Below are 16,277 nucleotides of genomic sequence, written 5' to 3'. Positions count from 1 at the left end.
GGAACTCTCCATGCTTGATGGTGTTCTCACCCCAAAATCTGGTGCTAGAGGCTAGAAGTTAGGAAGATGGGGGTTTGGGACAACAAAGAAAGGAAAGGCTGATCATGTGATCAGTGAAAGAAATTAGAACTTGGTCCCAGGAGCAGGACTGAAGAAAACCAGAAGGGAAAGAGTACTTTTCTGGCCGTGGTGCAATCAACTCACAGAACTGTGGAGCCATAAGTGGCTTTGAAGAGAACAATAAACCAACTGAGATGACCCTGATACTGCGCCACAATAGGAGAGCTGGCACTGCAGTTCAGTTCCATGACAAAGTGGGTCCTTTGTTCTATTCTTCCCATATCCTAGGCTTCTTGGTGAAAGAGGAGCTTTAATTTATCCCTTGCTATCTTAATCACTAGAAATCTTGGTATTTGAGCAAACTGAAGATAATCTAGTGTCTACTACATGGCAATGTAGTGGTAACGGTTCTTTCTCTCCAATCTGATGATAAGCAACAGCAAAGATGGTTGCATTTCTGCCCTCATTTTTTCTACATACATGTCAGGTCCAGTTGGGCTAATTCTCAGATCCCTGAAGTCAGAGGGTGGTAGGAAGGAGAGGCCTCTAAGTAAATACAATCACAAGTTTAAAATCTCCTAGAGGAATCTCCTAGAAAAGCTGTGGTTCATAAAAGTTTGGGGCTCATTAAACACTCCTGGAGACAATTTTCCACTGAGCCTGTGCTTCTCATCAAGTAGACGTGAAGACCACCCCTGACCCAGCAGGGAGAAACACTGAGAGATGCCCAATGAGTAGAGGCCTAACTATGAATGGCTTCCTGTGTCAAGTGAGCTAAAATGGAAGTGGAAAAGACTTGGAGCCTTAAAAGGAGGTTAATTTTCTTGAATTTGCCTATAATGAGTTTGATTTAAAATCCTTCACACCCTGGTGGAAACAATTTGACTGATTTCTTTGTTTGGGAGGAGGGAGAAATGACAGGGGGGATGAGGTAAGGAAACTGTAAAATAAAATTATACCACATAGGTTGAAGCAACTGATTGATGAGGGACCTGGGTCTCTGAAGAAAAAGAAGGACAAGCAGACTGTGGCTAGTTCTACTGTTTGAAAGGAGAACTACAAATATATGCCACTGTGTTTCCGCACTTTCTTTTAGTTTGCAGGAGACAGCACGAAATGAAGATCACAGAAAAGCTATGGAACTTGGAAAGACCCCCAGTGATAAGAAAACTTCATTCTTATAATTTAAGATGGATGAAAAAATCATGCACAAACTCTCTTGATTTACCTGCTATCTCCCTCTTAAGAGGGAAAGAGCTCCTCCTGGAAATTTTTTCTTATGTCTTGGCTTTCCTATATTCTGATGGGATTCCATGCCTCACTGTACCATGCAATTATGGGAGGTACATGTGTTAATGTATATATGTTTTGAGACAGAGATACTGGAATTTTTTTCTGAATTATTATGGAACACAGACATGATTTTATGTAGTGACTAATAACCCAGAATTCTAATTCTAAAGTAAACTTTGACCTTCTCAATTTCCTTTTTTTCCAAAACCCCTTATTCCATGGGAATTATTTTTCTTTGACTCTGCTTCTTGAACTATTTCCTCTCTTCCACACTAAAGGATTCTCTAGGGGTCTTGAATATAAAGGTTAAAATCAGAATCACAGCACCTCAGAATCTGAAGTTATTCCAATATTTTAATCCTCTCTACAATATCTATACTAAGTGGCCTACATATAATTGAACACACTTTGTGATAGCTTCCTATCCTGGTCCTATTTCTACCCCTGGGGCACAGAGAATATTAAGTTTAACCCCTCTTTTACATGAAAGCTCTTCAACTAGCAATGTTTGAAGACTGCAATTTTGTTCCAATAAAATTTCTTTTCCAAGCAAAACGTCCTCAGTTTCTTTAAATGTTCACAAAGTGACCTAATTTCTAGTTCTTTCATCATCCTGGTTGATATCCTTTGAAAGGCTTTAAGAACATCCTTCCTTAAGCTTAATGTCTTGAATATTACTAGAGAGCTACTTGAAGGTAAGAGCAATATACACTGAAACAAAGAAGAGTCGAAATTCAATAAATGTTTATTGATTGGCTGATTGAGTAAAACAGTCCAGGTGAGAAGTCTGATTAGCTCAGAAAAGAGTGGGATTTAGCAAAAAAGATGTTATCTAACAAAATCTGAGTAATTTATAATCTTTTTTAACATCTTCAACATATTCAGAACAAAAATAATTAAACAATAGATTACTGAACAATGCTCCACTGGAAGGGCAAGAAGACTGATTTTTGATGAAGATCCAACACTTGTGCTGGTCCATCATCTGGACCACCTAAAGACCTGAATGGCTGACGAGGATCTGTGAGTACTATCTGGTTCTACAGAACCAAGCCCATAATCTTGTGCTTTAACCAATTAAACAAATTAATTAATTATTAACTTGCTTAATTATTAATTATCCCAGGGCACAATGAAAGTTGCCTAGATCTGAACACTACCAGTTTTTCAGCAAAAGTCCCGTCTCTTGCCTTTTTTTCATCCTCATCTGCAGCTTTCTTGAATTCATGTTCAAAGGAGCTAGCTAGTTCATTGAAGAGCCCCACCTCTTCACAGTTCTTCAGGAATCTAGTCGGAGTAGGAGTCTGATCTGTAGACATGAAAAGAAAAGGAACCTCTATTTTAGTTTTGACCTGAAATTAAAACTTGAGAGCACATACAGAACACATTTTTATTCTTCTATTTGGAGAGAATCTCTGTGTTCAGGCAAATTTGCTTTAATGGAGCTCTAGTAAGTAAAGACTGGTGTTAGACCACCAGAGGGTGTCTGTGCTGTGTTGCCTCAAGGCCAGCAGAGGGAAGTCAGAACAATGTTTTTGTGTGACTATCTATGTACCACCTTTCTCCCAGAGGCTGGTTTCAGCTCCCTCACCCCCAAACAAAACAAAACCGCCCACCCAGGTGGAGTCTGTGAAACCTCCAGATAGGAAAATCAAGTACAGTTAAGTGACATTTTCTCTTTACACTTACTCCCTGCTAGGTCTGAAGTGAGTAGGTATACGCAGATGGACGTTAAAATCTGAGGAGGAGAAGAAACTGAGGATCAGATGGTTGAGTCTACTTGCTAAAGCTACCAAGTAAGAAATGGCGCCTTGTCTTTCAGTTGTCACTGAGGTAAGGGTCTATTACTTTCTGAAGGCATTCCAGGCAAATCTAGGGTCTGGGGAACAAGACAGCAAGATCATGAGCTAGAAAAGGAAACTGCAAACAACAGAGCTCATTTCATAGAGACCTGGGCCTGAGAGCAAATTCGAGAAACCAGTTTATTTGGATTTAGATTTGCCAGCCAAAATATCCTCTCAGAGGCTGCACAAATCTTTCCTCAGCACAGTGCCTCTGCCCTTGGGAAGAGGAAGTCTCTTGGTAAGCCATGGGAACTTTTTAAGCGACCTGAATTTTAGATTTGAGCTTCTCTCTCCCCACCCAGTTTTTCTAGTTTTTCGCTCTTAGGTCAGTTGAATCTTGTTCCCTGGTCCTAACTCTATTATGACAGTTTTCCTTGACATACTAATCACCTCAGGGATTCATCTCATACTCTAAACCACTAAACTGAATGATAGGGATAGAACAATGTTGAAATGATATTTTAAGGAGTGAGACCTGGGGCTAAAATCGTTCCTTCTAGCATGATCAACTGGGAATAGTCCAGTGGGATTTTCCATGGAAACAACATAATTTATTTTTTATTTAAACAAAACCTCTTCTGAATCAGAGTGTTTGGGAAAATTACCACTACCTCCCAAAATAGTTTTAAAAGGTTCTCTGGCAGCTTTGGTTGGCCAACGATAAAGCCACTTTCCCTCCATCTCTGGGTGAGTGGAGGTAATATTCCCTTATGCTTAGAGAGTACTTCAGTAAGGGCACATAAAAAAGTCACGACTCAAGTGGAAGAGGACAGGGCAGCTAAGGGCATGGCTATGGCAGAAGAGGGTCTTTTGGATCTCTGGTCTGAGGCTCATATAAACTTTTCCCATTCATGAACAAACAGCCAAACAGCCAGAACATGTATAAGAAAACCCTTAGCCTGCTCTGATGATTCCAAAGAAATCAACAGGCATTTACTGAATACGTTCTGTGTTTTGGTGCTCTATGCATACACTTGTATGTATATTTGGGGGAGGGGGAGAGATAGGAGTATAGGAGCCTGGGCCAAATATAAGACATGGTTCTTGCCATAGAGAACTAAGAGTATGTTTTTTAGTTGAGGAAATCAATTTATATATATAGTTAGTATCATAGTATACAAAAAATAGGTGCCATGTACAGTAGAGAATAAAATTGTTATAGAAACTAAATAAAGACAAATTAATGACAGCAGTTAGGAAAGGTTTCAAGAAGCGGGACTTGAGCTGGGCCTTTAAAGAATGGCTTCAGATGGTAGAGAAGAGAGGAGATTAGGAAGATAAGAGGAGTAAGTCAGGTGAAGGCACAGAGAGAGGCAGGGTATGGGCACCAATATATAGATGAGGAGAAAAAGGTATGGCTAGGTCAACTTACATCCCATGTTAGGGATGTAAGTTGCATCTAAAGTTGGGTGGGGCGCATAGTGGAGGGGGTGCAGGCAGTGCTGAGCGCAGGCTCCGAGCAGAGGGGCTGGCAGAGTGCCTTGGGGTGCAGTGTGGGGCACCCGCGGGCCCAGGGCGAGGTGTCCAATGAACAGATGGCGCCCCCGGGAGCCTTGCCCACCGGCAGGACTACAGAATGGTACCCCTAAATGGAGAGAGATTACAGGGCTGATCAGAGAGGACGAGAAACAAGGAAGGCTTCTGAAGGAGAGCATCCTCCGATTCTTCCCCCACCTGAATCCCTGTTGCTATGAAGACCACCAATGGGACTGAGACCTGGTATGAGAGCCTGCACACTGTGTTGAAGGCTCTAAATGCCACTCTTCACAGCAACTGGCTCTGCCAGCCAGGGTCAGACAACCTGACTGAGGAGAGGCAGGCCAGCCTACCTGGCCGCGATGACAACTCCTACATGTACATTCTCTTCATCACGTTCCTATTTGCTGCCACTGTGGGCAGCCTCATCCTGGGATACACCCGCTCCTGCAAAGTGGATAAGCGCAGTGACCCCTATCATGCATACATCAAGAACCAGGTGTCTATGCTCTGATGCTAAGAGCCCAGGGATGGCAGAAGATAAAGATTACTGAGGATTATCTTGTGGGGCCCCCAGAACTCAGCTATGTGTTACATCAGGCCTCAGAATCCTAGTCTTGTAAGATCAACAAGAAACAGTGCTAAGGGAGGTCATTATTGGGGTAGGAGTAGAGGATCTGGCAGACCTAGGCCTTGTGGATAAGGACTTTTTCCAGCAAAGACAGACTACAAACAGTGGGAGCCCTCTGAGCAAATATATAAAAGTGGCAGGAACTCCCTGGCGGTCCAGTGGTTAGGACTCTGCGCTCTCACTGCCAAGGGCCTGGGTTCAATCCCTGGTCGGGGAACTGAAATCCCACAAGCTGTGCAGTGTGGCCAGAAAAAAAATATATATATATATATAAAAGTGGCAACAGATGATGACAAATGAGTGTTCTAGTGGCCGGAGTGTTGGGGGCTAGGGGTTAGAGGAAGTTGTAGCAGAGAGAAATGAGACAGGAAAATGCCCTGAGGACACATTTTTTGATGTGTTACCTTCAATGATCTGAGAAGCAGCAATGATTATCCCATAACACAGACAGGAAATCTAAGTTATGTTACTTATTTATATTTTTTCACATTTTATGTTTTTCAGCCCATTTAACATTTGTGATTTTATCCCCTGTGAGGGAAGCAGAGCAAGTGCCATTCTCCCCATTTGGGCCAAAGCAGTGCCATGACTGGAACCCAGGTTCTCTGGTCTCCTTGCCTAGTGCTTTGCAAAACTCTGTGCTACCTAGGAGTGGATCTAGGCCTGAAACTTATATAATTCTGGGGGGCCCTCCTTAAAAAAAAGAATTTTAAAATATCTTATTTTTGCAAGTATTACAAAAACATTTCACCATGTTAATACATTGTTAGGGCCCCTCCTAAGATCTTAAGAAGGAACCATTTGAGTACAGGGCCCTGACTGTTAAGCCTCATTAGCTCCATGGTCCCTGTGCCCCTCCAGCTATGTCCCAGTGCCCTTCCCAGCCCCATCTCCAGTCCTGGGGACTTCACTACCTCTAAGGCAGCCTCTAACATTTTGAATGAATTCTGTGAGAAATTTTCTGATATCAAGTTGAAATCTACTTCTAGAAGATTATTATCACACCTAGAAAATTATCATATTAAAAGAGGAAAGAGAACCAGCCCTGATTCTACTACCAGTGTGGTGTATAAACTGGCTAGACACTTAAAAATAAATAAATAAAATAAAATAAAATAAAGTTGGGTGGACACCATGGGGCTAGGTTATAGAAAGCCTGAAAACCCAAATGTAAATAGCCTTAAAGTAAGAGAAAACAGGAAGATAATGACAGATTTTGAGCAGAGAAGAATTTCAGGAAGTCTGGCTTTTCGATAGAATGAAAGGTGGATTAGAATGAGAGACGAGTCAAGGAGGCCAGCTAGGAGACTATGGAGGAGTTCAAGCACAGTGACAGTGGATAGCAGGAAGAACAGAAAAGAACAGAACAGTCAGAATTTGAAGAAAGAATAAAACAACTCAAGATTTTGATAATACTGATATCAGTGAATAACAAAGGAGAGGAATTGGTTTAGGGCAGGGGTCCCCAACCTGTGGGCCGTTACCGGTTCGAAGCCTGTTAGGAGCTGGGCCGCAGCAGGAGGTGAGCGGCAGGTGAGCGAACAAAGCTTCATCTGCTGCTCACCATCGCTCCCATTACCACCTGAACCCTCCCCCTACCGCCCCACTCCCACCCTGCCTGCGGTCCGAGGAAAAATTGTCTTCCATGAAACCGGTTCCTGGTGCCAAAAAGGTTGGGGACCGCTGGTTTAGGGGACAAGGAGTTCCCTAATTGACAGTCATTGACATGAAGATTTGAATGACAGAAAGACAGCCAAGCAAGTGTTCAGTAAGGCATTGAAATACATGTGAGATAACCAGGTGTTAATTTAGAGATATGAGAATCACCAGACTAGATAGGATAGCTGAAGTGTGCAATGGGGCGAACACTCCAAAACAGAACGTGAAGAGTAACAGGAAAACATTTTACCTCCTTGGGATTGTCCTGTATCAATTTCTCTCCCCACTGCTGGAGGGCGGCATAGGCCTTTCCATGCATTTGGAATAACCTCTCCAACTTGATAACCTTGACCCAAATTTAACTCTTTCATAAACTTCTCCAATCAATTTCACTTAATAATAATTCTCTTAGTATCGATATTGTTTGTATTATTCACTTATACTTGACTGCAAATACTAAAAATTTTTTTCATATATACATGCCCTGACAATAAACTTAAGTATATGTTGCCTACATATATGTTTACGCCCTCTCCACTCTTTCCGAGGACCTCCCCCAGGCTTTCTTAAGGATCATCAATGACAATGTCCCCAACTCGAGTCTTTTTCCAGGAATTACAATCCACAAGCTCCAGCAAAGTGCCTGGTGCAAACAGTAGATACTCAACAAATACTTGCTGAATTAATAAGGAACAGGAGATCTGTAGTGCAAGCCCCTTTCTTCATGTACAGAAGTATGGTAGGAGGTTCTCTCTTTCCTTCTCTGTGTCTCAGGCAGCATTTTGGCTAGTAGTACTTAGAGAAATTGTGCCTTACCTGAGTTATTAACTGATATAATACAATAATCACCAACTAAATCCCCCACTGGTTAAACATTGGGGTAAGCTTGCTTTAACTCAGGCTAAATCAGAACCCCTCATGGTATCAAAAGAAAAAGCCCATTTTGGTTTGTCTGTTTGTCTAGGTGAAAATGGCATAACAGAACTGCTGCACGGTTTGAGAGGAGTTGCTGAGAATGCTCCCTTGAGAATGGCATAGGTAAGCAAAACAATATCCAAAAAAACCAGTGAGAGGTTCCAGGTCACCCAAATTGGCCTAGAAAAGTCACACTGACTAAGTGTCTTGTTTGTCCTCAATGGTGTCTGGGTTCATAAAGGGAAGTTGAATTTACAAACTGACAATCTGCCTACTGGGGGTGGGGGGAAGACGACACTGACACCCAGTGGAAGAGAAGTAGCCAGGCTAGGTCGGCTCTCTTGCTTTCTTTTGTTCACCCCTTCACTGTGGGTAGGGAGAAATGTCAAAGGCATCTTTTGTCTGTAAATCTTCCAAAGTCCTAATAAAAAGAAGGCAAGGAGGGAATAGACTGAAAGAAAGCTAAGACAAAACCTCAACACACCCACCTCAAAAACCACAGAACCCAATCGTATTAAAAACTGAGAGTGGAGGACACAATAGAAACTTGGGAGCTTTTAGTGTTCCTTTTTCCTGATTAAATGCAGATCACATAAGGGCTCTTAATGGGAGAAGGGGAGTACAGCTCCCAGTACATCTGGTCCCTGGTATTAATCTTAACTGTCTGGTGATATCAAGGCACATGGCTTCTGGGGCAGCAAATACCTGCAATGATGACTGAGTCAGTTCGGGCTGGGCCAAATTTCAATGTCATCTCATGCTTGTGTTTATGAACTGCCAGGTGGTCCTCGTTTGTAAATCTCTGAAACGAAACAGAAACAGAGATGTGAAAAAACAATAAGCCATTCAGTGCCTTTTTAAAGTGTCCTACCAAACATCCTGCAACAAGGTTGGTCCCTGGAAAGAGGGACTGGAGAAGGAATAGAAAGGAGGATAAAATGGAAATGATGGAAAAGGAGGAGATGGATTAAAAAAGAGAAAATAGGGAAGGAGAAAACGAAGCACTAGAAATCTTGGAGGAGAGGGTAAGGGGAAGACCGTAGCACCAACTGCTCTGTAATATCAGGTCCAAACTAGAGAAATGGACAGATTGTTGGTGAAGTGGGATCCAGGAAGGAGGTTCCAAATGAAAAAAACATTAAGGCAAAGTCGTAGCAAACAAGGGGAAAATAATTTTTAATAAAAATAATAAAGAAAGGAGAAGGGAAAGGCTGGGTACTAGTTGGTCATCACAAAAATAGGAAATTCAGAATGAAGCTCTCCACAGTGGGGCTGAATTGGACTGTTTATGAGGGGGCTAACAGGGAGATAAATTATGCAGGATTAGGAGAACCATTTAACTTCCTGGCCCCCACAGTGCTGCAGCAGGCGTCTGCCCAGATCTTTGGCTCAGGGTTTTAATGAGCCAGGATGGAGCTGTAGACGACAGAGGCCCAACGGCCAGCAGTAATGGCACACACCAGCCCCATTGGCCAAATGCTGTCTCCCTTCATCGGGCAGCCCGCCTGGGCTCCATCAGCCATAAAGGGGCCAGTGCAATGTTGTTGGCTATATAATGGTAGAATAAAAATGCAAGCAAAAAATTTTTGTTAGGGTAGGGAGAAGCCTGTGGCAAGGATGAGGGAAGGGAAAAAGGAGATGGTATAGAGATTTTATTTATTTAGGGGTTTGGGTGAAAGGACAATGAAAATGTGAGGCTAGGTCAGCCTCAGTTTATGACTAAGTAAGACAGGGTTACTGGACAATAATTTATGCTCCCACCCCTTCTTCAGAAGGGGGAGGTGAAGGGAACAGATGAACAGCAGTAATTCAGAAGAATGATACACTCAAAATTCCCTTTGAGGCTGGCTGGCTAGTTCCTTCATTAAAACCTGCCTGCAACACAGTAACAGCTTGGATGCTGCAGTTTTCCACAGCTCTTTCACCAGCCAGGCTCCGAAACATGGTGCTATTTGTCTTTTTGTTTCTAAAAATAATGATTGGTTAGTCCTCTCTTTACACTTTCCTCATTAGATAGATACATACTTCCCACCAAAACTATACCTTTAGCCCTCTATCCACAGCTCTTCCTGACTGCAAACCAGACAGGAGTTGGCCCCATCCTAGCACCTATCCAGTCAAGAAAGCAACACTGAACTGTTTAAATTCCTTTATTTTATCTAAAAGTAGCTTTTCCCAAATTTGCTCTGAGTCCTATCATAACTAAAGCCAGCTTAAGACTTAAAATCCTTCCAGGCTAGGCCTATAGACCTGAAGGGTGAAGGAAAATTTCAATTAAAATATGAAGAATCAAGAAGTAAAACAGTCAAAAGAACACTGCCTTAGTGGTTTCCAATGGATCTAGGACAAAACCGGATAAAGTGTGGGGATATTTAGCCAAGAACTTTAGTTTTCTCTATCGTTGGTGAACCGTAGATATCAACTTTTTCAGTCACAGATTTTTCCTAAGGAAAGAAGGGTGGGGGTGGGAAAGGGGGGGAACAGTCTGTTAACCATGGGTATATTTCTAGGTTAAACAAGTCACCGTGGAGGGTCTGGGATTGCTGGGTAGTCGGTAAAAGGAAATGAGCAGAACTAGTCTAAAAAGGAGGAAAAACCATCATTTTACAAGGATAGGAAGAGTAGTGGATTAGACGGGTATACGTTTTCAAAATGTAATGGTAATAACAATCTTTTTTCAAAAATACGTTTATAGGTACTTCAAGGAAATTTCCTGTAGGTAGCTTTAAAAAATTGGCACAATGTTCCAGGATACAGAAGAATGACTTACAAGCAAAAAAGTCCTTTTCTACTATTGGAAATATAGCTTACCCAAAACTGCTTGGAGGAAGATTTTATTTTATTTTAGAATTTATTTTATTTTATTTATTTATTCATGTTTGTTGGCTGCGTTGGGTCTTTGTTGCTGCACGTGGGCTTTCTCTCTAGTTGCGCGAGTGGGGGCTACTCTGTTGCGGTGCGCGGGCTTCTCATTGCAGTGGCTTCTCTTGTTGTGGAGCATGGGCTCTAGGCGCACAGGCTTCAGTAGTTGTGGCATGCCGGCTCAGCAGCTGTGGCGCACAGGCTTAGTTGCTCCGTGGGCATGTGGGATCTTCCCTGACCAGGGCTCGAACCCGTGTCCCCTGCATTGGCAGGTGGATACTTAACCACTGAGCCACCAAGGAAGTCCCTTGGAGAAAGATTTTAAACCTCCAGGTTTTGCTCTGGTTAGGATTGTTTAATATTTTAAAAGGCAACTCTGCTTCTTGTTACAACTTCTCTGCACAGTCCTGACTTGTTTATCCTCTAGTTCTTGTTCCTCTCTGCTGCACAGCCCCCAACTCCCTTCTACACCACCCTATTCCCCTTTGAGCTCTTTATTTTTTCCAAATCAAAAGCTGGGCTATGAAGAGGACTGAAGGTGGCTGAAGGGATCTCCCACCCATCAGCATCTCAGAGGGTTTTGATAACTGTGAACGTGGGTAGAAAAAAAAAATCACGTCTTTATTTTCACTAAACTCTAACTGAAATTTAGCATCCCTAATTCATAATAGAAATTGCACATATTTTCATATCACATTACAGTTATTATAGATATCTCAAAATAGCCTTTATACTCATCACTACTTCAAAATTATGATAGTCACTAGACCTACCACTAGAACTTATAGACAGCATTATGCTTAAAAAAGCACATGTTACATTATCAAATATTTTAAAAACATTTTTAATAACTATATATCAAAATAATTGCTTCCTTTGTAATCCTGTGTCTTTTTTTTTTTTTTTAGATGAACCAACTTTGCCTTTTATAAATTTATTTATTTATTTTTGGCTGTGTTGGGTCTTCGTTTCTGTGCAAGGGCTTTCTCTAGTTGCGGCGAGCGGGGACCACTCTTCTACGCGGTGTGCGGGCCTCTTACTGTCGCGGCCTCTCTTGTTGCGGAGCACAGGCTCCACACGCGCAGGCTCAGTAGTCGTGGCGCACGGGTTTAGTTGCTCCGCGGCATGTGGGATCTTCCTGGACCAGGGCTCGAACCCGTGTCCCCTGCATTGGCAGGCAGATTCTCAACCACTGCGCCACCAGGGAAGCCCCCTATGTCTTTTATTTTACTGATTTAAAAATATTATTCTGGGAAGGGGTTCATAGGCTTCACCAAACTGCCATTGGGGGTTATGACACCACAAAAGTTAAGAATCCCTCCTGACTAAATCAGGTAGTATGCTTCAGAGGATGAGCCAAAAGGGCAGAATTTTAAGAAGCAGGGCACTGGCCTGGTCTCGGCTCCTGTCACCTCTCCCTGCTATTTCTAACACAATTCTTGTATGGCCAGAGTAGGAGGGAGAGAATAAAAGTTTACTTAAGTTTTTTTTTAATCAAAGTGAACGTCACTCTGGCTATGATTTTCATTGTTCCTTATATTCTCTCTCGTTTATTAAGAGTTAACTCAAGAATTCTCTAGATCAGTCTTGAACCACATGCTTATTTAGGAAACCATCCCTCTAAAAGCAATTTCTCAATTAAAACATCTAAAATTATTAAGTGATAAAAATTTGACCTTATTAAAAAAATAGATTAGGGGCTCCCAAAAGGATTTCCTTTTTGAATTATTGCCCATTTAAAAATCTAGCTCTCCCATTTGTTAATACCCTTAGTGGGTCTTCCTTTGTTTTTTGCTCTTACCTATGACTAAGGTTTCGGCAAACAGCCACTCAATTTAGGGAACATTCCCTCAATTTAGGGAACATTGTAGGGTAAATAATGATAATTATCAATAAATGTGTAGATATTCACCATCTCCAAGAAAACTGAGGGCTGATATTATTCAAAATGGGGGCTAAAGAATTTGAGTTACGGTGGATCAGGAAGGCATTTTATATGCCTTGGGAGAAGATTTGAATAGCAACACAATAAAGTTTAGAGTCTTATTTGCTCAAGTAAGTGAATCAGGGCAGCTTCTTGGCATAAATGGGAGAGGGAAAGTATTATGTGCTAATTTGCACCCTATCTATAGACCAAGATGATTTAGATTTGCCCTATCCAATACGGTAGCCACTAGCCGCATGTGGCTACTGAGCGCTTGAAATGCGGCTAGTCTAAATTGAGATGTACTGTACTAAGTCAAGGACTTAGTACAAAAAAAGAAAAAGAGAATGTAAAATATCTCATTAATTTTATTTTGATTATATGTTGAAATGATAATATTTTGAATACACTGGGTTAAATAAAATATATTATTAAAATTAATGTCACTTGTTTATTTTTGATTTTTAGTATTGCTACTAGAAAATTTAAAATTAGATATGTAGCTTGCATTTTGTGATTTGCAATATATTTCTTTTGGACAGCTCCGACCTAGATAACATGCTCGAAGATCTAATGGGAATTTTAATCATGTGCCAAACTTGATTCTTTTTTTTTTTTTTTTTTTTTAATTTATTTTTTTGGCCGTGCCACGTGGCTTGTGGGATCTTAGTTCCCCGGCCAGGGACTGATCCCAGGCCCTCAGCCGTGAAAGTGCGGAGTCCTAACCACTGGACCGACAGGGAATTGCCCAAACTTGATTTTTCCCCCACAAACACATTTTTTCTAAATACAGTTTATACTATATGGCACTGGTTCTCAACAAGGGGCAACTCTTTCCCCGACATTTGGCAATGTTTGGAGAAATATTTGCTTGTCACAACCTGGGGGATGTTACTGAACTCTAGAGGGTTGGGGCCTGGGATGCTGATATATATCCTATATAATGCACTGGCCAGCTCCCCAAAACAAAAAATTATCTGACCCAAAATGTCATTTGTGTCTCTGCTGAGAAACCCTGCTACAAGATAACAGGGAAAGAAAGAAACAAACAAACCAAAAAAAGGGCTGTTTTTTAGTTTCCCTTGCCAAACTGCCAACACATGTTTTTGGATCTGAAACTTGGAAGGAAAAAAACACAGGCAGAAAACTCCCAACCTCATTTCATAAAATGGCTGATGTACTACTGATCTGCAAATACTTAAGATAGGGAAATTAGGAAGATGGAGACAGAAGGTACTGTAATTAGGAGAAAAGACTAAATGGAATTCTCATGCACTGCCTTGTTAGTAGCAAGGAGATAACACAGAAAAAGCAAATCAAAACAATTTTGGCTACTTCTGATTTTTACTCCCCAATGGAGGGAAAAAAAATCAAGAAAGAAAATTTTCTTAGTTTAAGAAATGTTAAGAAGCATAAAATGGAATATTAGGACTATGAGGAAGTCAATCTGAAAAGTGGTATTAGTATTAGAATGGGCAGTGAAAGTACAGTTTTGATAAAAAGTTTCCATTTCTAGGAAGTTTCATTCTCACCCATCCTTTTGTGATGAGCAACTGGAACCCTGGGACTTCCCTGGTGGTGCAGTGGTTAAGAGTCCGCCTGTCAATGCAGGGGACACATGTTGGATCCTTGGTCCGGGAAGATCCCACATGCTGCGGAGCAACTAAGCCTATGTGCCACAACTACTGAGCCTGTGCTCTAGAGCCCTCAAGCCACAACTACTGAGCCGGTGCACCACAACTACTGAAGTCCACGTGCCTAGAGCCCGTGCTCCACAACAAGAGAAGCCACTGCAATGAGAAGCACACATACCGCAATGAAGAGTAGCCCCCGCTCGCCACAACCAGAGAGAAAAGCCCGCACGCAGCAATGAAGACCCAACGCAGCCAAAAAATAATAATAATAGGGACTTCCCTGGTGGCGCAGTGGTTAAGACTCTGCTTGCCAATGAAGGGGACGCGGGTTCGAGCCCTGGTCTGGGAAGATCCCACATGCCGCTGAGCAACTAAGCCTGCGCGCCACAACTATTGAGCCCGCGTGCCACAACTACTGAAGCCCATGCACCTATATAGCCCATGCTCCGCAACGAGAAGCCACCGCAATGAGAAGCCCGCGCACCACAACAAAGAGTAGCCCCCGCTCGCCGCAACTAGAGAAAGCCCACATGCAGCAACGAAGACCCAATGCAGCCATAAATAAATAAATAAATAATTAAAATAATAATAATAATAAATTAATTAAAAAAAAAAAAGAAACTGGAATCCTACCTACTAGCAAACTGACAAAATAAGCAGAGCTAAGTAAAAAGTTAGGAATGGCTTGAAGAACAAGCATGGTGTGAACTGGAAATCAGGAATACATGTCAATGAATGAAGCCTTAAATTTTTTAAAAAATTTATTTAATTTATTTATTTTTGGCTGCATTGGGTCTTCGTTGCTGTGTACGGGCTTTCTCTAGTTGTGGCGAGCGGGGGCTACTCTTCATGCAGTGCGCGGGCTTCTCACTGCGGTGGCTTCTCTTGTTGCGGAGCACGGGCTCTAGGCATGTGGGCTTCAGTAGTTGTGGCACGAGGGCTCAGTAGTTGTGGCTCATGGGCTCTAGAGCGCAGGCTCAGTAGTTGTGGTGCACAGGCTTAGTTGCTTTGCGGCATGTGGGATCTTCCCGGACCAGGGCTCGAACCCGTGTCCCTTGCACTGGCAGGTGGATTCTTAACCACTGCAACACCAGGGCTCAGTAGTTGTGGCTCATGGGCTCTAGAGCGCAGGCTCAGTAGTTGTGGTGCACAGGCTTAGTTGCTTTGCGGCATGTGGGATCTTCCCGGACCAGGGCTCGAACCCGTGTCCCTTGCACTGGCAGGTGGATTCTTAACCACTGCACCACCAGGGAAGTCCCTGAAGCCTTAAATATTTTAATTTTTTAAAAGTTGATGTATAATGTATACAAACTGTAAAAAATCTCAAGTGTACAGCTCAATGAATTTTTATATAAGTATATGCTGGTGTAATTACAACCCAGATCGAGAGATGAAACATTTTGGGCACCCCAGAAGGCCCCCTCATACCCCACTTTTCTTAAGCTTTTAAATGAAATAATTATATAAAACACTTAGTACCTGGCACACAGCATGTATTCAGCTAGTTCTCTCCTCTTTCCCTTTTTAAATCTCAAGGCAGACAGGTATTGTAGTAAAAATTAGTTTTTCTTTGTAGAATAATTCTAAATAAGTCAGTGCTTAGAGTTCTTTTCCTAATCCCGTTAAGACTAGTCTCCCAGAAGCTTTTTGAAACAGCAACACTAAACAGAACTGAAGAGAAGGCTCAGGGCAAATGAGAGCTCAGGCCAAACTAAAGCTAAATGTTTGTCTATTGACTCTGAGCCAAGCACAAGCATATGGGCATCAGAAATGTAGTAGTTTCAAGTAAATCCTTGGTAAAGTTTTGTGACTAATGAAATTTCTGTGCAGTATGCACTCAACCCCTAGCCAAATTCATTCCTGAAATGTTGTTTTTGGCCACCACACCTCCAGTTTCCATGTGGATTTGTCTCACATTTAAAAATGCTCGTATATCCTGACCTATGATTAACTCACGTCCCTTTCCTTGTTTTAGAAGA

At 42.0% G+C, this 16,277-nt stretch overlaps 1 protein-coding gene and 1 pseudogene across 9 annotated transcripts in view; one reads left to right on the top strand and one right to left on the bottom strand.

Annotated features, from left to right (window-relative positions):
* The window catches only part of LOC309641796 (cyclic AMP-dependent transcription factor ATF-7), a 93,204-nt gene that overhangs the window by 21,973 nt on the left and 54,954 nt on the right, over positions 1-16,277 (bottom strand). For all 8 annotated transcript variants that reach the window (XR_014252765.1, XM_082422315.1, XM_082422316.1 and 5 more), the window contains 2 exons: positions 8,584-8,680; positions 2,544-2,662 (listed from right to left, as the gene is read on the bottom strand). Coding sequence is in view for 7 of the 8 variants with exons in the window: in XM_082422316.1 (XP_082278442.1) it covers positions 2,544-2,662; positions 8,584-8,680 (216 nt within the window). In the remaining variant the exon portion in view is untranslated. The remainder of the gene's footprint in view (positions 1-2,543; positions 2,663-8,583; positions 8,681-16,277) is intronic.
* Positions 2,670-6,329, top strand: LOC309641821 (potassium voltage-gated channel subfamily E member 3 pseudogene; annotated as a pseudogene). The gene has a single exon. The product of its transcript is annotated as a potassium voltage-gated channel subfamily E member 3 pseudogene (transcript).

This window comes from Balaenoptera physalus (genome assembly GCF_965194825.1).
Source record: "Balaenoptera physalus genome assembly, chromosome: 13".
NCBI classification, from domain to species: domain Eukaryota; kingdom Metazoa; phylum Chordata; class Mammalia; order Artiodactyla; family Balaenopteridae; genus Balaenoptera; species Balaenoptera physalus.
The sequence above is the reverse complement of the archived record's forward strand: the minus strand, read 5'-3'. Positions and strand labels throughout refer to the sequence as shown.